This window comes from Syngnathoides biaculeatus, chromosome 2 (genome assembly GCF_019802595.1).
Source record: "Syngnathoides biaculeatus isolate LvHL_M chromosome 2, ASM1980259v1, whole genome shotgun sequence".
In the NCBI taxonomy this organism is placed as follows: domain Eukaryota; kingdom Metazoa; phylum Chordata; class Actinopteri; order Syngnathiformes; family Syngnathidae; genus Syngnathoides; species Syngnathoides biaculeatus.
This window is the reverse complement of record NC_084641.1, coordinates 35084138-35111505: the sequence shown is the minus strand read 5'-3', so window position 1 is coordinate 35111505 and position 27368 is coordinate 35084138. Positions and strand designations below refer to the sequence as shown.

At 44.0% G+C, this 27368-nt stretch overlaps 1 protein-coding gene across 6 annotated transcripts; it reads right to left on the bottom strand.

Annotated features, from left to right (window-relative positions):
- Positions 1 to 8238: 8238 nt before the first annotated feature.
- cfap221 (cilia and flagella associated protein 221) lies at positions 8239 to 27256 on the bottom strand. Of its 6 annotated transcripts, none has more exons than XM_061810637.1 (26): positions 27096 to 27256; positions 26635 to 26749; positions 26324 to 26474; positions 26068 to 26177; positions 25749 to 25835; positions 25586 to 25681; positions 25408 to 25508; positions 25215 to 25318; positions 24714 to 24873; positions 24203 to 24311; positions 23932 to 24061; positions 23759 to 23846; positions 23258 to 23345; positions 23056 to 23145; positions 22751 to 22846; positions 20368 to 20455; positions 20129 to 20220; positions 15447 to 15524; positions 15215 to 15322; positions 15017 to 15136; positions 14818 to 14903; positions 14648 to 14720; positions 14455 to 14552; positions 10235 to 10327; positions 10050 to 10135; positions 8239 to 9491 (listed from the first exon to the last, which is right to left on the bottom strand). In XM_061810637.1, the coding sequence occupies exons 3-25, from the start codon at positions 26412 to 26414 to the stop codon at positions 10075 to 10077; spliced, it is 2247 nt and encodes a 748-aa protein (XP_061666621.1). In that variant the 5' UTR covers positions 26415 to 26474; positions 26635 to 26749; positions 27096 to 27256; the 3' UTR covers positions 8239 to 9491; positions 10050 to 10074. The 6 variants fall into 6 exon arrangements, with proteins under 6 accessions (XP_061666621.1, XP_061666580.1, XP_061666587.1 ...); XM_061810596.1 differs by having other exon boundaries at positions 26077 to 26177; XM_061810603.1 differs by having other exon boundaries at positions 15017 to 15322.
- Positions 27257 to 27368: the final 112 nt, after the last annotated feature.

Genomic DNA, 27368 nt, shown 5'->3' with positions numbered 1-27368 from the left:
TAAATGCAAGCAATTTGGTCGTCGTTTAAACCAAAGCCAAAAGATCATTGTTCATAAGCAGCTGAGAGTGTCTGGCTCAGCTTTTTCTTGTGATACTTTTATTGGCACCGTCACACATACACCACCAATTAGGTCATCACATTTCCCATTGTTGGGGTCTCGACTCAGCTTCCACTCAACAAGCCGGAGGAGGAAAGAATCTATTGCACAACATCTCTGCCTGCCGCTTATGAAGTCATCATATATCAGCATCAGTTATCGATACAGACTTTGAGGCTAGTGTATTTCACAAGTGGGACCAAGTCATTACTTTGCAAGTCATAACTAAGTCTCATGTCTTTGTCCTAAAGTCCTGGGTCAAGTCCCAAGCCATAGACTTCGAGTCCTTTCAAATAATTTTAACGACAAAGTAATATTTGAATACTATATATGAAATACTTATATTTATTATGTACATTCAATGTATTTTAAAATGCATATTTACTTATCAGCAGCACAATTGCGCAGCTGGAAAGCGTTGGCCTCACAGTTTTGAGGTGTTGGTAACTCTTTACCTTAAAAAAAGCAAGTCTTTCCAAGTCAATGGGTTTGAGTCTAATTGAGGTCACAAGTCACTAGTGTTCAAGTCCAAGTCAAGTTGAGAGTGTTTTAAAATAATGTTGAATCTAAATCAAATCATCAAATTCATAACTTCAGTCGGACCCCAGTTCAGATCTGTGCTGTATTTCCCTTTAAGAATATGACTGCTTGTCATAGAACTTTTCTCTTGCACTGATTAATGGCATGGATCTTATATTTTGGGTCTTCATTCCACCATCTTTTGATGACGGAATGAACTGAATGCATTACCACTGACCAAACTAGTGCTAACTTAAAATAGCACCCAGCCATTATAATTAGCTATATTAGTAAAGGACAATTCAATAAAACATTTAAAAAGTACCTGTGAGAAAATGCCCTCCACAAACCCGATGATGGAGATTTGATTCAGTCTTTAAGTTTATCCACCAGAAGTATTGCTAGCTCGCACTGTACAAGTATTTACAGCTTTTGCTGGATCCACGGATCCACACATACACAAACACGCAGACACACAATGGATCGATCTAGATGGATAGAAGGAAATAAAAATAACCTAAACTCTTTGGGGTATATCAAGTGGCATAATCCCAAACATTTTTTTCAAGTATTCATGTTTAGGTCAATGGTAGAAATCATGTTTTGACACTCTGAGTACCCTAATAAATTTTGTTAGCAAACAGTCTCAAATGTCCTACTGTTGTTAATTTCTGCAAAATCGGGTCGGAACTTGGCGACGGTATGGAAATACAGGTCCCAGGGTGACAAGTTTAGAACTACTGTTTACAAGGAACGGCCACTAGTTATTTTAATGTTGCTCTTTTGGTCGTGTGATTACAGATTGAGCTTCATATTATCCTACAAAAATGCCCCTTGACAAGGTGATCATTTTAAACTGTAAACATCTTGAATAAAAAGAATAAAATGATGATAAAAATAGCAGTAGTGTATGTACAACTGGGATACAGTAGCCAGTTATATTGCAGTCAGTAAAATTGGGATTCTTAACGCATTTAGGCTGTACCCCACCTGTCGCCCAGTCAGCTGTGATAGGATCCAGCTCAACACTGGCCTTAATGAGGACAAGTGGTATTGAAAAGGAATGGATAGAGACAGCGCCTTTCAAAGGACAAACAAGGAGACAGTTGCACGAGTCCGCACACACTATTATAGGACGTGACTATGTTTAAAATCAAGCAATCACTTCCAATCCCAGGTTAAATGACTGTTAGTAAACACCTGCCACAAATTTAAAGTGCCTCAGATTAACCACAAATGTTAAATTGTTGTAGTGGGATTTTCCTATCTTTTTGTTTGTGTCACGTAACGGGGCTCGAGGGTGGACCCAAATGCACGACTCCAGAGACAGCACACAGTACAGAGGAAACCTTTATTCGGTCCGAGGTCTGAGATCAGGTAGACAGTCCAAACAATCAGAAATAATAGTACGCAGGCTTACGAGGGTGGTCAGTGGACAGGCGTGCTGCTGACGTGGAACGTAGGGTGCACCCTCATCGACCTGGGCAGTTTCAGCGAGGCAGCGACCCGGTTAATGATCTTGGAAATCGGAAACGGGCCAACGAACCTTGGAGCCAGTTTGCGGGATTCCGTCCGCAGCGGAAGATCTTTGGTGGAGAGCCACATTCGCTGTCCCACTCTCAGCTCTGACGCGGTCCTCCTCTTGCGGTCCGCTGCGGCCTTGTAGGCGCTGCTCATGCGCAGCAGTGTCCTCCGCGCTGCTTCCCAAGTCCGTTTGCAGCGGCGCACCACGGCCAGGGCCAACGGGACCACGGAGTCTGTGGCCAGTGGAGGAAACAGGGACGGAGGATAACTATGCACGACATGGAGTGGAGCCATACCTGTTGAGGCGGAGGGTAGAGAATTGTGGGCATACTCCACCCACTTGATGTGCTGGCTCCATGTGCTCTGGTCCCTGGAGGCCAGGCATCGAAGACCGGTCTCCAGCTCCTGATTTATCCTGTCAGTCTGGCCATTGGACTCTGGGTGATGACCCGATGTCAGACTAGCTGACGCGCCGATGAGGTTGCAGAACTCTTTCCAGAAGCGAGCGCTGAATTGCGGACCCCTGTCCGAAACGATGTCCCGGGGTAGTCCGTGGTAACGGACGACCTCGTCTAACACCAGCTGGGCTGTCTGCTTGGCCGACGGGATCTTCAGAAGCGGCACGAAATGGACCATCTTGGAGAAACGGTCCACTACAGACAGCACCACTGTGTTCCCTTGGGAAGGCGGCAGGTCGGTGACGAAGTCCAGCGTGATGTGTGACCACGGACGAAAGGGGGTTGACAGGGGTCGCAACTCACCAACGGGCCGTTGGCGAGAAGTCTTATTGGCCACACACACCGGGCAGGCATTGACGAACTCCCTTACGTCCTTGCTGAGGTTGGGCCACCAGAACCTTTGTTCCACCACTGAACGTGTCTTTGCCATACCCGGGTGACAGACCGTCTTGTTGGTATGGGCCCAGGCGACGACGTCTCCCCGCAGAGATGGGATGACGAAAAGGCGGCCCGGCGGACAATCCGCGGGCGGCGGTGTCTCTCCCAGGGCCTCCTTCACCCGTAACTCAACCGCCCAGGTGAAGCGGGACTTGAAGCACGCCTCTGGCAGAATAGGAGCGGCCTCTGATTCCGTGCGCTCCCCCTCGTGGATCCGCGAGAGTGCATCCGGCTTGCCGTTCTTGGAGCCTGGGCGGAAGGACAGAGTAAAGTGGAAGCGAGTGAAGAATAGGGCCCACCTGGCCTGTCGGGCGTTCAGCCACTTCGCGGTCTTCAGGTACTCCAAGTTCTTGTGGTCTGTGAAGACAACGAACGGGACTTGCGAGCCCTCCAGTCAGTGCCGCCACTCCTCCAACGCGCTCTTGACCGGCAGCAGTTCCCGATCTCCCACGTCGTAGTTGCTCTCTGCCGGGGTCAGCTTCCGAGACAGGAACGCGCACGGGTGGATCCGACCGTCTCTGGGACTCCTCTGAGACAGGACTGCTCTGATTCCTGAATTAGATCCATCCACCTCCACCATAAACTGGTTATCTGGGTCCGGAACAATTAGAACGGGCGCAGCAGTGAAACTTGCCTTTAGTCTGCTGAAGGCCTCCTGGCAGGTCCCGGATCACGAGAAGGTGGTGTGTGGAGAGGTGAGTGCATGCAGAGGAGCGGCCACGGAACTGAAGTACCTCATGAACTTCCTATAAAAATTAGCAAATCCCAAAAACCTCTGTACGTCCTTCCTGTTGGCGGGAGGAGGGGCCAACGCCGCACCGCGTCGACCTTCCCGAGGTCCATACGTATCTATCCTTCGGCCAGGACGAAGTCCAGGAAGGACACGGATGCCCGATGGAACTCACACTTGTCCACATTAACGTACAATTGGTGCTGCAGCAGACGCTGGAGCACTTCTCTGACCTGTCGAATGTGAGAGGTTAGATCTGCCAAAAAGATGAGAATGTCATCCAGGTATACAAAGACTGATTTATTCAAAAACTCCCGAAGCACGTCGTTAATGAAGTTTTGAAACACAGCCGGGGCGTTGGTCAGTCCGAAGGGCATCATGAGATACTCGTAATGCCCGTGGGAGTGTTGAAAGCCGTCTTCCATTCGTCACCCTCCCGGATCCGCACCAGATGATATGCGCTGCGCAAGTCCAACTTGGTGAAGATCCGGGCTCCTTGGAGGAGTTCGAAGGCTGTTGCTATCAGGGGCAAGGGATACCTGTTCTTGACCGTGATGTCATTCAATCCTCTGTAGTCGATGCAGGGTCGCAAGGTGGAATCCTTCTTCTTAATGAAAAAAAAACCTGCGCCGGCTGGTGAGGATGACAGTCGAATAAGTCCGATTGCCAGGGACTTCTCGATGTACTCCCTCATTGCCTGGTGCTCCGGTCCTGTCAAAGAGAACAGTTTCCCTCTGGGGGGTGAGGTACCCGAGAGGAGTTCGATGGCACAGTCGTACGGCCGATGCGGCGGCAGAGCTCCTGCTTTAGACTCCGAAAAAACCTCCCTCAAATCATGGTAGCAAGAGGGTACTGTGACTAATTCGGCCGCGGTGCTAAGCTCGGCAACTTGGATCCCTCCATCCTCCCCGGCCACGCCACACTGCTTGCGACAGTCCTCACTCCATGCCCTACTCCGACCCGTGACCCAATCAATATGCGGATTCTGTCTCTTGAGCCACGGGCTCCACAGGATTATGTCACTGTTACTAGAATTGAAAACGTGGAAACTAATACGCTCTGTGTGCCCCTCCGGAAAGTCCATACGTATAGTTTGCGTGCGGTGTGTTACGCGGCAGAGGAACTCGCCGTTGGCGGCGTACGCAACACGAGGACGCTGTGTGGGAAAGGTTGCCGCCCGCAACGCTTCGACTTTCCGCGGATGTATGAGGTTCGCATCCGAACCAGAGTCAATGAACACGGTCACTACGCATGAATGAGCGTCTGTCCCGACTGTAAGGTGCAACAGTGATCGCTCCAACTTAGCGCCAGTATACCACACACTCACCGGCGTCGAGATCCCACGGTCGGGGTGCTTTGGCAGAGTCGGGACAGCGGGCGATTACGTGTCCCAAATGACCACAGTAGAAACACCGCCCTTCTCGTCGCTGACGTAATCGCTCCTCCGCTGGGCTGCCAAGCCCCTCCACTTGCATGGGTTCCGATGTAGCTGACAACGCGGGTGGCCGAGAAGCGGCCGGGCTGAGCCTCTCCCTCTCCTCCTCCCTCAGGCCTTCCATCTGCCTCTGCACGGTGAGGCGCTGGTCCACCTTGAGGGCCAATGCGATGAGGGAGTTTAGCGAAGGCGGAAGATCCATGGCAACGAGGTGGTCACGGATTTGTGGGGATAGTCCCTGGTAAAACGTGTCATGGAGGGCCTCCTCATTCCAACGGCTCTCGGCAGCCCGGATCCGGAACTCAATGGCGTAGTCGGACACGCGGCGACTTCCCTGGTGAATTGTCATGAGCGAGGACGCCGCCTGGCGTTCCGGAGCTGCGTACTGGAAAACCTGGGTGAGCGCGCAGACGAAGCTCGCCCATGAGCGGCAGATCTCCGAGTTATGACTCCACTCGGCGGTGGCCCATGCCTCTGCCCTCCCTGTCATGTGGGAAATGACGAAGGCGATCCGGGAGCGGTCCATGGGAAAAGCGGACGCTTGCAGCGCAAAGTGGAGATCACACTGCGCCAGGAAGGGCTTGACGTTGCCGGAGTCGCCTGGGAACCGCTCTGGTCGTGAGAGCGGAGTGATGCCGGCACGGGGAGGCTCAGGAGCAGCCGCGCTAGCTTGAGAAGCTAGCCACAGTTCCAGCTGGGCGCAGAGCTCATGGATCCGTTGATTAGTACCCTGGAGACCAGCCTCTTGCTTGCCCAGGCGTTTGCCCTGCACTTGCAGCGCACGGCGGATGGCTTCGGAGTCGGCTGGGTCCATGTTCTGGCTAGATCGTTCTGTCACATAACGGGGCTCGAGGGTGGACCCAAATGCACGACTCCACAGACAGCAGACAGTACAGAGGAAACCTTTATTCGGTCCGAGGTCTGAGATCAGGCAGACAGTCCAAACAATCAGAAGTGATAGTACAGCAGGCTTACGAGGGTGGTCAGTGGACAGGCGTGGGTCGGTGCACGGAGAGCAGAAGTCAGGCAAACAGGAGTGCGGGAACGAGGCATCAAGGACAACGATCTAGCGAAGGACAAGTCGTCCCCCACGTCCTATCTACACTGGGCGTCATCAACTGAAACACGGTGCAGGTGTGCTCTGACTGATTGGCTGGCCACACCAGCCTGGGCAGGAAACCAGGAGCATGACAGTTTGTTTGTTTTTCTAACAGAAGCCTGAAGGTTTTGGGCTAACAAATTTATGCTGTTTAAAAAATGTCTCTAATTCCAGCCACCTCATCTAAGTCTCCAGTTCCACTTGAAGAAAAGCAGTCGGTTAGGATGGTACTGCCACCACCATGCTTCACTTTCGGTATGATGTTCTTTGTGTGATGAGCAATCATCTGTCCATCCATCCATCCATCCATCCATCCATCCATCCATCCATCCATCCATCCATCCATCCATTTCCTACCACTTACCGGAGTCGGGTCATGGGGGATGTAGCTTTAGTAGAGATCCCCAGAGTTCCTTATCCACAGCCTCTTCATCCAGCTCTTCCGGGGTGATCCTGAGGCGTTTCCAGGCCAACCGAGAGACGTAGTCCCTCCAGCGTGTCCTGGTTTGTCCCTGGGGCTCCTCCTGGTGGGACATCCCCAGAACACCTCACCAGGGAGTAATACTGGAGGCATCCAAATCAGATGCCTCAGCTACCTTGTCTGGCTCCTGTCAATGTGGAGTTGCAGTGACTCTACCCTGGGATCCTGCCGGAAAGCCAAGCTTCAAACCTTTTCACCTATCACCTTGTGGAGGAAACTCATTTTGGCTACTCTTATTTGGGATCTTGTAAGTACAGAAAAGGTCAGAAGGAGCTATGTTGTGTCACTGTCACTGTCTCACTGTCATTACTCACGTGAACCTTAAAGAACCACGAGCAAAATAATGGAGTCCCCAGCAGGAGCCCTCTCCAGCACCCCCTCGAAGTACTCTAAAAAGAGTGCGTATTCTGAGCTGCTGATTGGTGCATAGTGACAAGCAATGGTCAGGACCAGTCTTCTCACCCAAAAGCAGAGGGAGGCTACCGTCTTGTGCACTGTGGGAAGTAAGTATATCCACACCTGCTGACCACCTCTTATCGTAGCTAACTACAGAGTTGAAGAGAGGGTGTCCCCTCTCAAGAGGACTGGTGCCAGAGCCCAACCAATGTGTGGAAGCAAGACCACCTAAATCCAGTCGTAACTTCTCAACCTCACACTATTGGGGTCCTTCCCTGCCAGAGATGTAACGTTCCACATCCCTAGAACTACTTTTTGTAGCCAGGAATCGGATCAAGGTCCCTGCCCTCGGCCACTGCCCAGCTCACACTGCACATGGCCTCTAGGGTCCCTCCCACAGATGGTGAGCCCTCTTACCCTTTCAGGCTGTGCCCAGGGGGCCTGGCCACCAGGGGCTCACCTTGGAGCCCCACCTCCAGAGTGGGGACCTGGCGACCCTCGTCGAGGCAAGTGAAACCTCAATCCACTTGTTATTTTTCATCATAGGAGTCTTTTAACTGTGGTTTGTCTGGTCCCTCACCTATGACCTGTTTGCTATGGGTGAGCTTACCAGGAGGAAAAGCCCCAGACAACTTAGCTCCCAGGGTCATTGGGACACAAAAACTCCTCTGATTGTTGTGCTTCAGCTTCATATACCTTTTAGAATTAGTCAAAATATTTAATTGTGTTTCCATCAGACCATAAACCATTTCCCAAATGATGGTATTGGTTTAATACCACACATCATTGTGGAGTTCAGACAATGCCAAGGTATGTGTGTTGTTACATACTTGGCCAATAAAGCAGATTCAGATTCTAATGAACCTTCATTTTTGATGCATCTTTCTCAGATCAAGGAAAATCTTTGGAATACCTAATATTTTTTTGGAAAGCCTCAGGTTGCCTTCATGGTTTTGTGTAGGCGTTGTAAAAGTAGCAGCAGTTACAGCTTTATCCTTGTGATGTTGTTACAAGCCACATAGTGAAGAAACATGATCAAATATGATTTGACACTTGAACTCAATTTACTGATGAAATGTAATTTTTACAAGTGGCAGAGCTTCAACCAATCTGTCACATTGCATTCAATGACCCATGGGGTCCATATTTCAACATGACAAAACAAAACCCAGAAAAGATACTCGAACTCCAACATGTTCTACTGTACTTATTTTGTTGTTGTTTTTTGTTTTTTTTAATGAGGACATGTGTGTATGCGTGGGTTATATCCACATACACTAGCATCCACAAATTGTTTCAAAACCTTATTTGTTAGGTCCAATAAAGTCTCTCAATTGCTTATCCGTAGATATGAATGATTGTCTTTGTGAGTCCTGTGATTGACAGGTTAACCCCATCTCTCAATTGGTTGGACTTCAACTTCTCTGTGGCACTGAACACAATCAGTCGTACAAAAAAAGGGATGAATGGATTTAAGAGCATAGACTACAGTATAATTTGGGACAAGCAAAGGTTGGTCTGCCCGTGTTTTCAATCAGGATGAAACAAAAACAATAGTGGCAGGTTGGAGCAACATATGCTGTGGTCTGTGTTGACCTACTGGATAAAATGCACATTCCACTGAGGTTGAAAGCAAAAACTCATAAAATATTGACTATTATTACTAGACGCTGGCAGCTGTGTGAATTAATTATTCCAACCAACTATTATTGTCTCTGTTTAAATGTGTATATCTGTTATGGCACAACTGTATGACTTGAATAAATGTCATTGCTCTGGTTTCCATTAAATATGCAGCAAGTCTTGTTTGGCTTGGAACACATGTCAGGGGCAGACAAGTAAAGAAGACTGCATGATTGTTAATAATGGAATAGGTTTCTTAACTGAGTTTTATTTGATAGCTACCGCTGTCTTCTGAGTGAAGTGAATCTTTTCCAAAAGATTTAGCATGTGGATCTAAGCGAGAGCCAAAGCTATTAATGACATGCTTTCTATTCTATCGGGTCTCACTGCGTTGGAGAGCCCTCTAGGGGCGAGAGCAGGTACTTAATAGACCACTCGGCTCTTTCATGCATAAATTGCATACCGCTAAGCTTGTAAATGAATAGTGACTTTCATTAAACTCATACCCTCCACAAAAGCATCTTTATTTTTTGATGTAAAAGTGTGCAACTCATGTGTGTATGTGTGTGTGTGCATGTGAGGGGGGCGAGTCGGATTCGTCTGATGATCACTGGGTCTCCAAGCAGCAGTTTCCTCATCCCACTTTTTCCTCATTTGTTTGAACCCACACGAGATGTCGCTTCTGGTTCCTGCCACATACCAGCCCATCTTTAGTAATAAATCCAAAGTTAGCTGCGCTATAAATGTAAAATATAATGGCTAATACTGATGTATAATCAATGACATACAGTATTTGAATGTCATACAATTTTGCTGTTGTCACATATTTTAACCCATTCACTTCAGCCCTCACAATTAACACAGATGGTTAATATAAAAAACTTTCAATGGCAGTGAATGAGATTTTTTTACGAGTAACATGTTTCTCTACAGGCATAATGACAAAAGTAATAGTCCATAAATAAAAGTAGAATTATATAATTTGTTTTAAGATCTCCAGAAGAATCCTGGAGGATTTACAATTCATTAATTTCAGTTGCATTATCCATGTTTGGTTTATCCAAAAGAGATAATAAGACGATCATTCATTTGGGTGCTATCAAGTACTAAATGTAGAATTAACGGCTGGACTTTAACATCCAGTCTATTTATAGTACAAGAAGCGCTCCCATTGTGTAAATAATAAAAAATCTATAAACTGTTTCTTATTGGCTTGGTCATTCAAAATATGATGTGAGCAGACTCACTAGTTTTTCCACCTGTGGAAGGTTGTCACTGGAAACGAGACAGGAATTCACTGTTTATCATCTCTGGGGTGAGTGTCACGTCGCACCTGCATGCAGACAAATTCAGTATATGGGCTGTTTTTCTAACATGATTTTTACATGACGATAAAAAGCCAGAAATAAAGTATGATCACTAGTGTGCTTACCTTTTGTCTGTACATCCTGAGAGATAAGAAGGAGGCAGGGTGAAAGCAGCAGGTGATGTGACAGGAAGGATCTCTTTATGATAGTCAGCAGAACTAGAGGACACCAAAAAATACAAAGCTGATTGATGTAGCAAAGAGTTGGACCATATGTGACTGAACAGGACAGATATCCACTCGGCCTCACCAAGATGAAAGGACTTCCAACAGCTGCGTTTGAACAGCGAGATAAAACAACAGGCGGCTAAAAGCACTTTTAAGGAGTGGCTAAACTAAATGAAAGTGTTTTACTTTATGGTTCTTCACATGTACTTCCAATATGCAGTAGAGTTCATTGCAGTTACTGTATGTATTGTTTACATTTTACATTCTGGAAAACTATGAAGTGTACTGAAAAAAAAATCTGTGTACTCTAACATTTGCGTATCAACAGCAGAGTACCCTAACGCAGGCGCAAGACTTAGTGCAAGTGGATGGTTAGGCATACAACACTATTAAACTGTTCCCTGGAGGAGACCCGGCTTATCAATGTATTATCCTATCATGGTTGGTCAATAGGGAGTGCAAGGGCCCTGCCCCACCATGGCGATGGCAACTACATTACTTTTCTTGAAGATGAAAAAAATCTAACAAATATGTCCATCCATCCATTTTCTACACATCTTATCCTCACTTAGGTCACGGGCGTAATGCAGCCTGTCCCACTCTGGACAAGAGGCGGGATACACCCTGAACTGGTTGTCAGCCAATCCAAGGGCACATACAGTGCCCTCCATAATTATTGGCACCCCCGGTTAAGATGTGTTAAAAGCCTTAAAATAAATTCAGTGTTTATTGCAGAAGAATACTGTCACACTGAAAATTTTAGGAAAATGTAACCTTCAACTCAAATGAATTGTAAGAAAATAAAAAAATCCCTGACTAAAAAAATAATTATTTTTCATTAAATCGCCTGTTCCACAATTATTGGCACCCTTAACAATTCCCAGGATATAAATATAATTGAAGCATTTCTGTCATTTCTACAGTAGTTTACAACGTTTACCAGAGTATGTAGGAACATTTAATTAGTAATTCATCACTTCCTGTTTCCCTGGGGTATAAATATGACATGACACAGATGCCATTTCTCTTATCCACTCTTAAACATGGGAAAGACAAAGGAACACAGCGTACAAGTGAGGCAGATGTCCGTCGACCTTCACAGGTCAGGCAGAGGCTACAAGAAGATTGCCACTCAACTGCAGCTGCCCATATCCACTGTGAGAGGAATAATTAAGAAGTTCAAAACAACTAGAACAGTGGTAAACAAGCCTGGACGAGGACCCATTTTTATTTTGCCACCACGCACGGTGAGGAGGATGGTAAGAGAAATCAAAAGATCTCCAAAACTCACTGTTACAGAATTACAACAAATGGTAGCATCCTGGGGTCACGAAGTCTCCAAATCAACAATCAGGCGCTGTCTACATGCCAACAAGCTCTTTGGGAGGCATGCACGGAGAAAACCTTTCCGCACTCAAATCATAAACGCAAACGTCTGGAGTTCGCCAAGCGGTATTGGGGCTTCGACTGGGACCGTGTGCTTTGGTCAGATGAGACTAAGATTGAGCTTTTTGGCAACAAACACTCTAAGTGGGTCTGGCGTGCCATGAAAGATGCGCATACTGAAAAGCACCTCATACCCACCGTGAAGCATGGGGGTGGGTCAGTGATGCTGTGGGGTTGTTTCTCTTCCAAAGGCCCTGGGAACCTTGTTAGGGTGTATGGCATCATGAATGCTTTGAAATACCAGGACATTTTAAATCAAAATCTGTTGCCCTCTGCCCGAAAGACGATGACCCTAAACATATGGCCAAATCTACTCAGAAATGGTTCACCAAAAACGAAATCAAGCTCCTCCCATGGCCATCTCAGTCCCCAGACCTCAACCCCATTGAAAACCTGTGGGGTGAGCTGAAGAGGACCCAGGTCTCTGGATGATTTAGAGAGATTCTGCAAAGAAGAATGGCTGAAGATCCCTCTTTCTGTCTTTTCCCATCTTGTGAAACATTAGAGGAGAAGATTATGTGCTGTTTTGTTGGCAAAAGGGGGTTGTAAAAAGTAACACCAGGGGTGCTAATAATTGTGACACACATTATTTATTGTCAAATAATCATTTCTTTATGTGGGATTTTTTCCCCACTGAATAAATGCACTTGTATTGAAGGTTGGATTTTTCTCTTTTTTTCCATTAAGGTCCCATATTATTTAGAAAAAAATATATTAGAAGCTAAAAAACACATCTTAACAAGGGGTCCCAATAATTACAGAGGGCACTGTATAATCAACCACACAGTCGCACTCACCTGGGGGTAATTGAGAGTCTTCAATCAACCTACCATACATGTTTTTGGAATGTGGGAGGAAACCAGAGTACTGAGAGTAAACCCAAGCAGGCAATGGGGAGAACGTGCAAACTGCACTCTGGTGAAGGCCAGATTTGAACCTGGCTCATCACAACTGTGAGGGAGATGTGATAACCACTGCAGCGCCCTCAGAAGAACACTGATAGTAAGATTAAAAAAAAAACATTTTGATATATGTGCTATGTATGTATACTTTAAGAGGAGCAGAATGAAAAGTATTTTATGAATAACAAATTTGTTTCGTCTATCTTGGTTCTCTGAAATCATGACTCACTTCCACTCTGGGGTGCATGTATCCTGGCTCGATGTCTTTGCACACACCACTTCGACATTGGCGTCTTACCTACTGAGTGGCATGTCAATGTTTGATTGAGTCATGTTCGCCAGAGTCCACTGCTGGAAATACAATTTCTTTATTTAGCTTTAAGTATTACTGAACCGCTACAATTCAAAAGGTACGTTTTCGAAGATTTTTTGCTAACTTACTCTTACGCTGACATGTGGTTGTGCTTATTCAACCATACAAACCTCAGTTCCAATCAACGTAGACTGAAAAGGATTTGCATATCATTTTATTATGTTTTTACCTTATTGGAAATTGAATTTATGAAACAGACAGGCAGTGTCAGATTAATAAAACTCAAATATTGGTCATGTCGGCGGCACAGTGGGTCAGGTGGTAAAGCGTTGGCCTCACAGTTCTGAGGAACCGGGTTCAATCCCGGCCCTACCTGTGTGGAGTTTGGATGTTCTCCCTGTGTCTGCATGGGTTTTCTCCGGGCCCTCCGGTTTCCTCCCACGTCCCAAAAATGTGCAACATTATTTGGACACTCTAAATTGCCCTTAGGTGTGATTGTGAGTGCGACTGTTTCTCTCTATGTGCCCTGCGATTGGCTGGCGACCAGTTCAGGGTGTACCCTGCCTCCTGCCCGTTGTCAGCTGGCATATGCTCCAGCACTCCCCTTGACCCTCGTGAGGATAAGCAGCAAAGAAAATGGATTGGATTGGATATTGGTCATGTCCAGTGCTGTCTGTACATAAACTAGTCCATTGCATGAAATTTCATGTACTAGTTCAGTTTTTTGCCGAACTAGGTTTTGTTACAGGTTTCCAGCAGTAAAAACAACTAAATACAGTAAACAAGTATCCATGTTTTGGGGGACAAACATCCAATGATGTTATTATCTGTTCATGAACATCATGGCTACTAAGCTGCCATTCACTTTGTCACTGGTGCCTTGGGAACAATCACCCGTGTGAAGTGTACTCTCTGATTACTGGTCCATGTTGAGTTATAAAACCATTGGCAAGACACCACTCTATTTTGGCTCTCTGGTCACCATGCATACCAACACTCATACACTCCATTCCAGTAGTATTATTAACCTCTTCAATACCAAAGTCTACACTACTTTTAGTCGAGCTGATGAATTTTCTCCCCAAAACGACTTGTACACTCTACGACAAATGACGAAACTCACCTCATTCATCCCATTTTTTTTTTAAACTTCATGAGAGATAAGCTACTGTACATGATCGCTGGATCTGTTTTTCACCTTTTATGGGCCTTTACTTCATAATATGCTTTGTTGTTATGGATTATATTTGTAACTATTTCAAACTATGCAATTTTTTCCATATTTGTATTTGCTCCTATTTTGCTTTGTTTTACTCTGCTGTCTGCAGCCAGGTCAGCACTGCAAATGAGAATCTGTTCTCAATTTACTTACTTAGATAAATAAAGTTTAAATGAAAATGATGTTACTGATACCTCCACTTGTATTTTTCAATCCTGATGAAAGCTTCGTTACCCACCCATGCAAGATGTTACTGGTCAGAGCAGCCTGTCTGGATACACATGTTGCAGTGACCAAGCCAAAATTGTCCCATGTCTTCAACCCTGTGATTACTTCCTAATGGAAGGAAAGGACTTGTAGCAATGATGTATTTGAGATGGTTTCAGCAAAATAGCATACGAAAAAAAGTATACTGTATGTAATCGGATTACCTTTTTGTCCAGAGTCTGCATTTGTAAGGTTTGTGACTCCATCCCACTCGTTTGGCCCCCAGGGTGTGAATAACTACACATAGAGTGCAAAGATTATGTAATATACTCAGCAAGCAGGTCCATATCAAGGAAGGTTGATGAAGCAATGGCAATGAGGAGGAAACATTTACCGAAGCAATGGGCAAAGGTGAAAGTCCACATCACTTTCGAGGTATTTTGGGGTGGGTTTGTAGGCCTGGAGTCCAGGAGCAGGGTTCTAAAGCACACAGCACATGAGATAAGTATGGAAAATTATACAGAAACCGAGAAACTTACCATCATTGCTAATAACCATCCTTCAATAATTGTTGAAAAAAAAAAGACACTCACAAAGATTCTGAGTGGGTGTGCGTGAATGGGTCGAAGTAGAGCACGAGGGAGAGTGAAGTTTAAATCATTGGCCTCTTGTTCATCCTCCTCCCCTGGTGTAGGTGACTGGGAACCAGCCTCCTGGGGAAAGAAAATGTGAAGAAAACATACATTGTAATTACAGTAGCAATGGCTGATGATAATATCTTGTAACATTACTGGATCTCCAGTGCGAAGTGGTCGGGCTAAGGTAGTGGGAATGAAAGCGTTAAAGGCTTCCCAAGCTGACACAGGCTGGTAGCCCATCAGCTTATAGTACTGAGGAACCTAAATAACACAAAAAGCACAACAGTCACAAAGAAATACAAATACTTCAAAAGTTCACTGAGAGGACACAATGCATTGCCATGGAGATATGAGTGATGCTTAGATGAGCAGTGACTGCACCTACTTGAAGCTTGAAGGTAGGAACATGTGTCGTCACCCTCACATCAACAGCATCCACAGGCACTGGAGAAAAGTCAAGAGCCTGCAAGTAGAAATCATTTTCTGTTACGCTTATCCTCACCAGAGTCGCGGGTTTATTAATTAATTTATTTATTTTCCATACAGCTTAACCTCACAAGGGTCGTGGGCATCATGTAGCCTATCTCAGATATCTTCGGGTGGGAGGCAGGATACATCCTGAACTGGCTACCAACCAATCGCAGGTCACATGTAAACGTACAACCATTTGCACTCACAATCACAGCTAAAGGCAATTTTATTGTGAGTAGTCCATGAATGCATGTTTTTGGGATGTGGGAGGGAACTGGAGCGGGCAGTTGTTTTACATCCATAATCTTTCAGTCATAAATCTAATCACAAAGTGGTCCATGAATTGGACAACCCTGGACGATCAAACATGTGGGGTACATGTGAGTAAATGTGAGGACACCCAAATAGTGTGAAGTAAGCTGTACAAAATCAACACAGTCACCAGGGCGCACATTCAATCATCACATGGTTCTTATAGGAGATAAACAGTTCAGAAACAGTCTCACCAGGCCCATTGAGTCACCATTAAGAATGTCATCATTTTACAAATGATATCATATGTCACCATCTTTGGTGGATTAATCATTTCAGCTGTGGAAATTTCAAACCAAAAAGTGAGTGTTCCCAAAGATCAAGCCTCTCACTGCAACCATCCACAGGAATAAGAGAAAAAAAAATGATGAAGGTTGCCCATATACTGAGATCAATGCTGGCAGCCCTCATGGACCTTGCACAGGGATCAGGAATGATCCAACTTGAGCCAGGTCTTGCAAGGAGAGTGGCTGACGAGTGTCTTTCATTTTAGAATGTAAAAAGGTTAATGCACAAGACTGTGAATAACAAGTGTTGGAGCTCTTCAAGTTACACCTGATAAGTGAAAAACCAAACCAAACCAAACCATTAGCCTTATGGACATAAGGGTGGTCTGGCAGCATGCCACCCCTGCACCTGAAGATAGCGAGTTTCAGAAGAGAGACGGCTCAGAGTACCACTGGGGTGACTACTTGAATAAAATCTGCTTTGATCTTCTCATGCCATGCCAGTGGATACCTCATCTTCATGTCAAAGACATACATTCAAATGAGCACGGTTGTTGACTGGTTTGCCCAGTAGGAGTATATCTTCTGACGTCCAGAAGCAGATACAATGCTGCCCTCTGCCAATTCAGAAGTGAGAGGCAATCAGCACAATGCGCCTCTTGTATTAGATTTCGAAGGACCCAGATATCAGAATCCGCTTTATTGGCCAAATGTGTAAAAACACACAAGGATTTTTTCTCCAGCAGTCGGTGCTGCCCTTGTACGACATTCAGAACAAAGTGCAACAAGTAACAAAAGCAAAGAAGAAGAGACATTTCTGTTTATAGGAAACTAATCCAGATAAGAGTCACAGATGTGCAATATGTAAAATCTTCTTCATTTTGAACAGGTAGGAGATAAGACTGTGTCAACATCCCACATTGTGTTAAGCTTGTACCAAGTGCCTTTACCCGTTCACGCTACCCGTTATAGACCAGTGCAATGATAATCGTGCAAATGGAGCAGTTTAAGGTAATGAATCGTGCAATGGTCTACAAAATATAATACTAATATTAATACTGATTGGACCAGCAGGATGTGAGGGTGTGTCCCAACAATGGCACAAGGCAGAAAATAGTAGGTTTGCTGATCAAGAATTTAATGGGTGAGAGTCTGGAATTAAAACGTGAAGTCAGAGCATATATGAAGCTGCACTCCCCATAGTCACTGTTATAGATGACCCAACAATTTAGAGAAAGACAAAATCAATAGTGTATTTTAAGTCAGGAAGATCTTTCAAAAGAGCCACACAGTCTTAGAAACAAACTCTTCCAGTATTTCAAAATCCACCATCAACTACACACAGAAAACTCAAAACAGAACAAAGGAACATACAAGGACCTGGAAAAATGTTGTACGATCCTAATTTGGACGAGTAGCAAGCCTGTTTCTTACAACATTTTTAATGTGGAGATGGCGCCTATCTGTGTGGTCACCTTGGTAACATGCTTTCTGGTACTGCCCATGTTTTTGTGTTTTTCATTAGTCCAGAGACTCACATTCAAAAGAGAAGACATGCTAATTATCAGGGGGAGACTACTTCGGACTTTTTTTTCAACAACTTTCGCAAATCCGCCCACCATGATCCGGTCCCCAAGAAATCTGAACTCTCTAGTCTGAATGACTACAAGCCTGTCGCCTTCATATCTGTGGTCATGAAGTCCTTTGAACGCCTTGTGCTGGACCATCTCAAGAGTGTGTCACAGATCCCCTGCTTGACACCTGGAGTTTTCCTATCGAGCAAACAGGTCTGTGGATGATGCAGTCAACATGGGACTGCACTTCATCCTGGACCACCTTACCACCCCAGGGACCTATGCGAAGATCCTGTTTGTAGATTTTAGCTCTGCATTTAACACCATCATCCCTGAACTCCGCTCCTCCATGCTTCTCCAGCTCAGCGTCTCGTCTGGCATCTGCCAGTGGATCTAGAAATTTCTGCTGATGGGCAGAACGCTGCAGGTGAGGCTGGGGGACCTCTCCTCATCCCCATGCACCATCAGCGGTCGGGCACCCCATGGTTGTGTCCTCCTCTTCTCTCCCTACACAAACATCGCATCTGGCTGTAGAACTGAAGTTTGGAGATGACACCACAGTCATCGGCCTAATCAAAGAAGATGAGGAGTCTCTGTATCCACAGGAAGTGGAGAGAATGGAGCTTGGATGTGGGCGACACAAACTGGAGCTGAACGCACAAAAGACTGTAACGATGAATATGGACTTCAAGAGGCATCCATCACCACAAATGCCCGTCATACCATTCAACTGTCTTGTGTCAACAGTTGAAACCTTCAGGTTCTTGGGAATTACGGTCACTCAGGAACTGAAGAGGGAGACAACCATCAACTTCATCCTAAAAAACACCCACCAGAGGATGTACTTCTTTTGGCTTCTAAGGAAGCAGGGCCTGCCGCGAGAGCTGTTGAGTCAGTTCTACACAGCGGTCGTTGAATCAGTACTGTATACCTCCATCAAAGTCTGGCACGGTGCTGCCACATCAAACGACAAACTCCAACTACAACGGACAATCAAAACTAATGAAAGGATTGTTGGTACCCCCTACTCACTCTCGAGGAATTGGACCCTACTCAAACTCAGACAAGAGCAGCCAAAATCCTCTCGAACCATCCACGTCCTGGTCACCAGCTCCTTCCATTGGGTAGGCATTACTGAACAATGCAAGCTAAAACCAGCAGACATTAAAACAGCTTCTTCCCTCTTGTAATTAACTTCTTAAACAGCTAAATTACAATTCAACTGCAACATGCTGTCAATTCTTTGTCTTGAGTTTGTTGTCAATTCTGCCGGGCCAATTATATAGGGTGTCCCAAAAAATTTATACACACTTTAAATAATAATATTTGATTTTTTTTTTACGTTAGAAATTATTAAAGTTAGAATAAACATCAACTTTACAATTATTTAACGTGTGTATACATTTTTTACAGTGCACTCACTGTAGTAGTCTCACGACGTTGCATTATTTGCAGATCTGTTGTTGACCAATACTAGCCTCTCGTGGCTAGGTAGCATCTGGACCACTTCCCACATCAACCTTGTGCAAGATTAACACATGAGTAGTCACTTTAAACAGCATAAATTCCTTGAGGTCTTGGCGCCGTTTGCACAATGGTCATTATACTGGACTATTGCTATTTTAGGCATTCGAACTCCTCTAAAGTGCAATTTTGCTTCTAAAAAAAAAGATACGGTCATTGCCTGATTTTAGCATCTTTTTGGTCTGTGACTGTTGTTTCAATGTCTTTATGCGTCAAAGTGTTCTCTGTCAATTGACTGTGGACCTACTCGACATGTACAGTTGAACCCAGACGTTTGGATTCACTGTGCAAAAAACACACGTCCCATCAATTAAATCATATGTTGTTGGTTAACCTATCAGGAGCTTTCAAAGCCATGACCTCCATCATCTGGGCTTCTCCATGTTCTTTAAGGACATAGTAGTTTTTGTGAATGTAAACTTTTGACCTGGAAGAAAATAATGTAAAATGAGAAATTCCTCTATTATTGTGACATTTAACAAAATCGAATCATTTTTGGTGATTCTGACTGACCTGAAACAGGTGACCTTTTGTTTGATTTGACTTCAGAAAAAAAATTGAAACGTGTGTTTTCGCACAGTGTATGTAACCCTCTGGCTTCAACTGTATGTCGTATTGGAGCGGGTCCAACTACTGGAGACAAATTACTTATGTTTTTGACATCCCTATGTTTTTGACATACTTGGCAAAATAAAGATGATTCTGATTCTGTGATGCACCAAAATATCTTTTTAGCCTATGAACTACCCATCCCCAAAGTTTTCTGAAATTTGTTAAGAACAGTTGTCATATATGGCTCTCATGTAAAATACCTATCTTTTATGATTTTTTGTGAAAGTATATTTGATTCATCATTCTTGCTGTTGAATATGTCCTTTGATTACTCAAGTACTGTACAGCTAATGACGTGGCCTTTGAGTGCATGTTAATTTGCGCTTTCAGCCACACAAAGTACTAACCAGCGGATCAGCTTCATCTGAGAAAAGTGGGTAGGAAGATGGAAAGATTCTGTCTGGGGAGATCTTCAAAACACATGCCTCCTCCTTTTCAACTGAGACAAACATAAAATGACAGATGTTAAATTGTACGGACTCAAAGGTTCACATTTGTATCATGAACCAATGCGCACAGTGCCACAAATAGCTGTTTTTGAGGCTCAGACATTTGCATCAAGGGAGGACTCAAGGGTAATAAAGACCTTTATTGGCCGAGAGCAAGCCCACCGCAGTGTCTGGAAGATTCCTCCACAAGGCCAAGGTCCGTTTCATGCGACACTGCATCACAACCTGTGACAGCACATTGCAGGTTAATTCAGGCAACACATACTTGTTGATGCGTGGGAAGGTACCTCAAGACACAACTAGTGATGACTACATCAGTAAAATAAAAAAAAAATTAAACCTCTTTTTGCTGTTGTCCCCAAAATACATCAAAGTGGGATTACATCTCTATCTGTGGGATTATCTCTTTCAGCACTGCCCTTTATAAGTATCAAGTATTGTGCAAAAACTATATGAAAGATATTAATGAAACTATGCTAAGTGTGGGCAAGGGCAAGGAAGATCATGTACAGTTTTGCCACCATCTAAAATTCATATTTTTCAGGTTTCCTGCTTTAATGCAAAAAATGATCCAAAATTTGTAAATATCAACTAAAGGTAGCCCATGTAAAGACTAAATGCAGTTTTTAAAAGGTGATTTTATTTATTAAGGAAATATATATATATGTGAATAAATGAATAAGACAAAAGAAACATGAAAAGACATCCTACCCATTGCTGTATTTTGTATAAAAGTGGGTTTTCAAATAATTCCAGTTTCCAAATAAATATTTTTATTTATCTAGGCCACCTCCGTCTCCATTCTCTTAAGCATTCTCAGCAAATATCGATGCAAACCTGGAAGTGTCTGCTCACCATCATTTATCTGCAATCGCTTATGATGACACGACTTATTGAGACTGGCAGAGGAACAGAATCTGTGTGTGAGCTATGATGTGTAAGGATTATCAGAGCACACCCCGCATACAAAACAACCAAAACTGTTAAATGCCAGATTTTTTTTCTTAATGTGGGAGGTCCAAAACAGAAAAAAAAAAAAAGAATAATCAAGAAATGACTTCAGTTCGTGTTGCTCACCCAACCAGTTATTAGTTTTAGGGGGCAATGATTTTTTTCACTCTGTGTCACGTTGCTCTGAATAGTTTGTATCTCTTTAAAAAATAATTGAGCATTTAAAAAATGCATTTTATCTTTACTTGGGTTACCATTGTCCCCTTCTTGAGCTGTCACCTTATTGTAGCAGAGGGGTTTGTGTATTCCAATGATCCTGGGAACTAAGTTGTCTGGGGTTTCATGCCCCTTGTAGGCTCACCCATGGCAAACAGGTCTTAGGTAAGGGACCAGACAAATTATGGCTCCATAAACCCCTATGATGAATAAAAATAATGGATATAAGTTTCCCTTGACCGCAGCCAGGTCACCAGGCCCCTCTCGAGCCAGGCCTGGAGGTAGGGCTCGAAGGTGAGTGCCCGGTGGCCGGGCTTGCACACATGGGGCTCGGTGAGATCCTGCCCTAAGTGGAGGAGTTCAAGTATCTTGGGGTCTTGTTCACAAGTGAGGGAATAATGGACTGGGACATCGAGAGGTGGATTGGTGCAGTCTGCCAACTTTTATCAATCCATTTTGATAAAGAGGGAGCCATGTCTAAAGGCAAAGCTCTCAATTTACCAGTCGATCGACATTCCTACCCTCACCTATAGTCAGGAGCTATGAGTCATGACCGAAAGAACAAGATCCCAGATACAAGTGTCCGAAATGAATACAAGCGTCCGCAGGGTGTCTGGGTTCTCCCTTAAAGATAGGGTGAGAAGCTTAGTCATCCGATAGGGCCACAAAGTCGAGCTGCTGCTCGTCCACATTGAGAGGAGCCATATGAGGTGGCTGGGGCATCTGTTTCGGATGACTCCCGGACACCACCCTGGTGAGGTGTTCTGGACACGTCTCACCGGAAAGAGGAGCTCTTCAGGATCCACCCTGAAAAGCTGGATGAAGTGGCTGGGGAAAGGAAAGTCTGTCCATCCCTGCTAAAGTTACTGCGCCCCTGACCTGACCCAGATAAGCAGTAGAGGATGGATGGATGGTTGGATGGATGGATGGACGGATGACCATTGCCTGATATTTACATTCGTTTGATGATCTTAAACATTAAGTGGGGAAAAACGAGAATATTTTTTCATGCCACTCTAACCTTTGGTGTAGAGGCAATAGAGGCTTTCTCTGAGGCTATCCTTTGATCATTGTCATTAAGCTCCAAACAAATAATAACTGTTAATGATTGCATTATGTGTAGGAGGTGTCTGAAGGTAGGTATTGGGATTTTTTATTACTGGGGTAGTTTTGTACTTTACTGAGTGTCATTGTCACTATTACAACTTGAATTAGAATGCATTCTACCCATAAACATGCACTTCTTTTCCTACATACATGAGTACTGTTGCATGGTATGTGCTTGCCCGCGTGTGCGCGCATGTGTGTTTGAGTATGCGCCATCTCACACACTTGAATTGTGTGCATATGTACCTTCCGGGCTGCCTGTTGGAAGAGTTTTAGGGCCCTCTGCTTTAACGCCCACTGAAAGCTGGGGTGAAACTGGAAGCACGGGGCTCCTTTGGGGACCTAGAATATGATCAAAAGATGCATGTTAGTGTCAAACGCCTTACAAAGTGTCAGGACACTGTGTTTATGTGAAAGTATATCATTGGCTCTCGGCAAACAAAAATGAATATTGGACACTAGATTCCCTGACCATGACCATGATGTTTTCATGTGAGAGGGGCCCATTTATGAAATCCAAATCCAACCTCAGTGTAGGAAGCAATGTATACCTGCCCTGCGTCACATATTAGTCGTATAGAGTAAAGTTTTGGCGGTCCACTGGTAAACTCTTCCTCTCGTCTGACATCTCCCTTCCTGACCTACAAATCAATGTTTCATGAAATTTTGTCTAACAGAAAAAGTCAAGACAAACATTGGTCCAAACAAAAACTGTTCCAGGAATGTTGAAAATGTATGTGGTTGTAATCTTACCTTGTACTGTTGTAATGCAACCAGTCTGTCCTCCAGTACCTGACTCCTGGTTGACTCTGACACTGGGTCTTTACCCAGATGGACTTGTCTGGTAAATTACATTCATGACATAAACATTAGTACAGGGGAAAAAAGGCCATTAAACATACAGGAAATGAAAATACAGAGCTGAAATTTCTCATTACAAAATTTCCACTTGTTTGAGATTTCCTAAAAAGGTTTGGGACTATGTGGCAATTTATTTTTATTCATCCAGAGTATAATTTACCATATCAGAGCTCACTGATGTTGGATGGCATGGCCTGACTGAATAATTCGCTAATAGTCTTGAGTTTTAAGTAATACTAAAACTATATACTAAAACTAACTAATAGTAAAACAGAATAGTCTTAACACTTCAATGCCTTAATTAAAGTGAATATAGTGCAAAAAATGCAAAGCCCAAACAGCTAAACTCAAATCAAATCTGGGAAGAAAGAAGAGGATTACAACTGAACCTACAATTTCAGCCGGTTGATTTGCTCTTCTTTTACATTTTGTTGAACCTTTTTGAGGAAAAGAGCCTCCTTCTTCTGTCTGTTCTGCAGACCTAACAAGCACAAAATGTGACTTAGAGTGATAATGAATCGAACATCCAGAGCAGCAGGGGCAGTTAAGTGGTATGCATATCATACCCTCGCTCAGATGTTCAGTGCCAAGTTTGCTGCTGTCCTTCTGCAGCATCTTTGCCACCCCAGCATGGGTGGAGGCATCCACCAAAGACTTTGGTCCTGGCTTGGTCCCAGCTGGACCTCCTAAAGTACCCTGTAGGTTATGTGAAGCAGACGTAGTGTGAAGTGAAGAGAAATGTGTGTGATCCAACAGAGAAAAAATTGCATTTCTCTGTCATAAAATAGGAGGCAACAGTAGAAATAGAAGAAAACGGCGAGACTGCTCTTACATTACCTTGGGCTTGACAACATCCTTGGCAGACTTTACTTTGACTGGACTTTGAACTTGGATGGCTGGTAAAGATCCTTTACTTTTAGCTGGTGTGCTCTGAAGAGCAAGCTCCCTATTCCCAGCCGGAGAAATAAACAAAAATATACAGACAGATATACAAACAGAAAGATATACACTAAACAGATCAACATCTGCTTTTTTATTAAGATGTTAAATGAAAAAAATAAATCTTTTGTATTTTAACTGTAGCATTTGAGTCAACTATTTTGTTCATATATTTAACATTTTGCAATAAGTGCAAACAAGTCACAATGAATTACTATTTTTTTTCTGCATTAACAAGGTTGTTTTGGATGAAGCGGTTGCATATGATGGATAGAATCTCTTCTTTCATGGAATAGCAATAAAAAAATTAATAGGTAGAATTAAAGTCACAAGAGGTCATTTTGCTTCCATCCTGTTTCTGCGTGTATTTGGTGCTTGAGTGAATTGCTGTAACTTATTCTGCTAATACCTGACACCAAGTAGAGGGGCAGAACTTCCCGTAATAGTACAGAGGTAGGATTTTGTGTTGAATTGTGAGACATGCAGTCGAATGGTGACCTGACAAGTCTCATAGCGGCAAGGTCTGAAGGTAATGGAGATCTTAGACTGACCATTGGCTGGGATCACACCTGAAGAATATAATCACCGTCCAAATTGATCATTAGGATGACGATGACGATATCTACATAATATAATTATTCAACTATATGCAGAGTGACCAGTGAGTTTTAAAATCGACAGGAAGTAATGTCAAGTTATTACACATCTTCTACACTCAAGTGCTGATGCTTCCCAGAACCTAAACAAGATGAGTTAGTGGAAAGTGAGGTTTTCCTCAGCCATGACGTATTAAATACACAAAAGACAACCAAGTAGCTTGGAGAATGAACTGCATAGCTGCACTCCGGAAAGGTTGGGTTAAGTGTTTTGAGGAAACTAGGCCGAAAGGTTACGCAAATAATATTCCTACCAATGAGTGGATGGATGGAAAAGGCCTCATGTGACTCAATAAGGTGCACTTCAAACTCCAAATCAGCGGGAGATCTGCAGCTCAATGGAATAGTGTAGCTAACACTATTGGGAGAAGGACACATAAAAGCATTTGATTGTTCTTGCTTTAATGAAAGGAATGCTTTTTCATAGATAAGCACTCACACACACACCTCTGTCCAAGTGGTACAGCTGGTAAGTCAACACGCGTTGGGATATGCACATGAGAGGTGGCAGGGTAAGCATGAACTGGAATTAAAAGGTTCTCATCATCCTTAAAACAGGCGCAGAGCAAGAACAAGCCATTAAAACATGGAGACACGATCACAAAAAGGTGGGTTGCATGCTTACCTCACAGTGAACCCGAATACAGTCAGAGACACGGGTCCACTCGTGGGGACAGAATTTGACCTTTACTGTGTAGGCGAGGCCAGGAATCAGACGACACTTGAGGAAAATCAGATTGGTCAATATGGTCAAAACAGACTCTTAAACTTCCTTAGGTCCAACATACCTTTTTGGCATAGTTTGTTCGGAAATGCTTGGTTTGGGTGGGGATGATGTGAATATTTAGAACTCTTGATGAGATGTTGATTAGTCTCTAAGGAGGTGGAGAATGCATTTCATTTCAAATTCATAGTGTGCACTTGAGAACCATTTAGATCCACATTCATCTAAGCATACAGGAAGGGAAAGCATCTCTTCATTCATTCATCAACCCAAATGAGAACATTTTATAATGTGAGGTAATTTTCTATTGATTATTTACTTGTGATTAAGAAATAGGGGTAAATTACAGTGTAACATGAAGGACATTCAGATTAGAGCGATACCTTACTCACCACGCTCTTCACGTAGTCCTTCTCTAGTTTGAAGCCGCTGAAATGAAGTTCAGAAGGATCCACTTGGATCAGGCCATTGCTCTTCTCTTTAACATAGATTTCTGAATGAAAAAAGAGAAACATGATTTTGAATGACAAACCAAATAGATCATATTATCCTTTTTCTTAATTCAACACATGCAACGTGGAATAAACGTAATTGGGAACAATTGAAATAAAAGCAGTTATCATGGCACTCAATATTTACTGGACTCTAGTAGATGGTTCGGCACGCTGGTCCGTCCGTCCTCCACCAGCTGGGTCAGCGGCAGCGGGGTGAGGGGGGCAGAGACAGCCATCCTCCAGGGAGTCAAGGGTCAGCTCCAGCTGAGCAACACCAATGACAAGCAGCTGGAGGGCTGTACATGAAAATGAGAGCAGTGTACAGGACTTTCTTTTATAAATTGAATGAATTATGCACTGATAAGAGACACTTCCATTCCTGCGATGCTACCATAGTTGACAAATGCTAGAATTTAAGAGAACACGTGGACACTGATAGTGTAGTGTTTCACTTGCCTGACAACATGGGCTCCGTTTTTACTCAGTGGCTCTGTTTTATATGTGCCCAGGTTTGACGGGCGACCAGTCCAGGGAAGGGATGGCATGGGATCAAATTCAAGTCACCGTGGCCCTGAACAGGAGGGATTGAATAATACATGTGTGGCTGGACGTAAAACGTAAAAATAGGCCTGCTGTCATATAACTATGTAATATTGGCGATATGGCTAACAACCATAACTTTCGTTAAACCTTCTACCTGGTTTGAATGGTGCCATTTTAACAGGCTCGCAGAGGGGGAGAAAAGAGGTTTGCTTCAGTTTGTAAATACACACGTAGCCTCGCTAAAATTAGTGATAAAATAAAAACGATATATTTGGATAGAACTGCTCCGTCGTCATGACTTGCTGTCAACATCAAAGGTTCTTTCATAATGACGATTGCGTTACATTAGTGACTAAATATTTGAAGTCACTCACATCGTTCAGTGTTACGCAGGTGAAAAACCGTATAAACTATGATGGTGCCATCTTGACTTGACCATTCTTTACCACATTTTAATCCAAGCGCGTTCAAATGCCAGGCACTATATATGGCCACCTTTTTTGGGCTCACAGGACCCAACAAACACTGTTGTTACCATGGTGACGGTGTAGCTCCAGAGGCTGGGTTTAAACACTGTGTAGATTAATGGCACTAACGCCATGACGATCACATTTAATTTCAAAATAAAGTGTTTGACTTTTCGTCAG

Excerpts from the sequence above, each read along its gene's own strand:
- cfap221 (XM_061810603.1), bottom strand. The coding sequence starts at position 26,414 with ATGGCTGTCTCTGCCCCCCTCACCCCGCTGCCGCTGACCCAGCTGGTG. Across the intron at positions 20,456-22,750 it reads TCCAACAGGCAGCCCGGAAG|GTTGTGATGCAGTGTCGCAT; the intron begins GTACATATGCAC and ends GTGCTGTCACAG. Across the intron at positions 14,721-14,817 it reads CACCTTTGCCCATTGCTTCG|TTATTCACACCCTGGGGGCC; the intron begins GTAAATGTTTCC and ends CTCTATGTGTAG.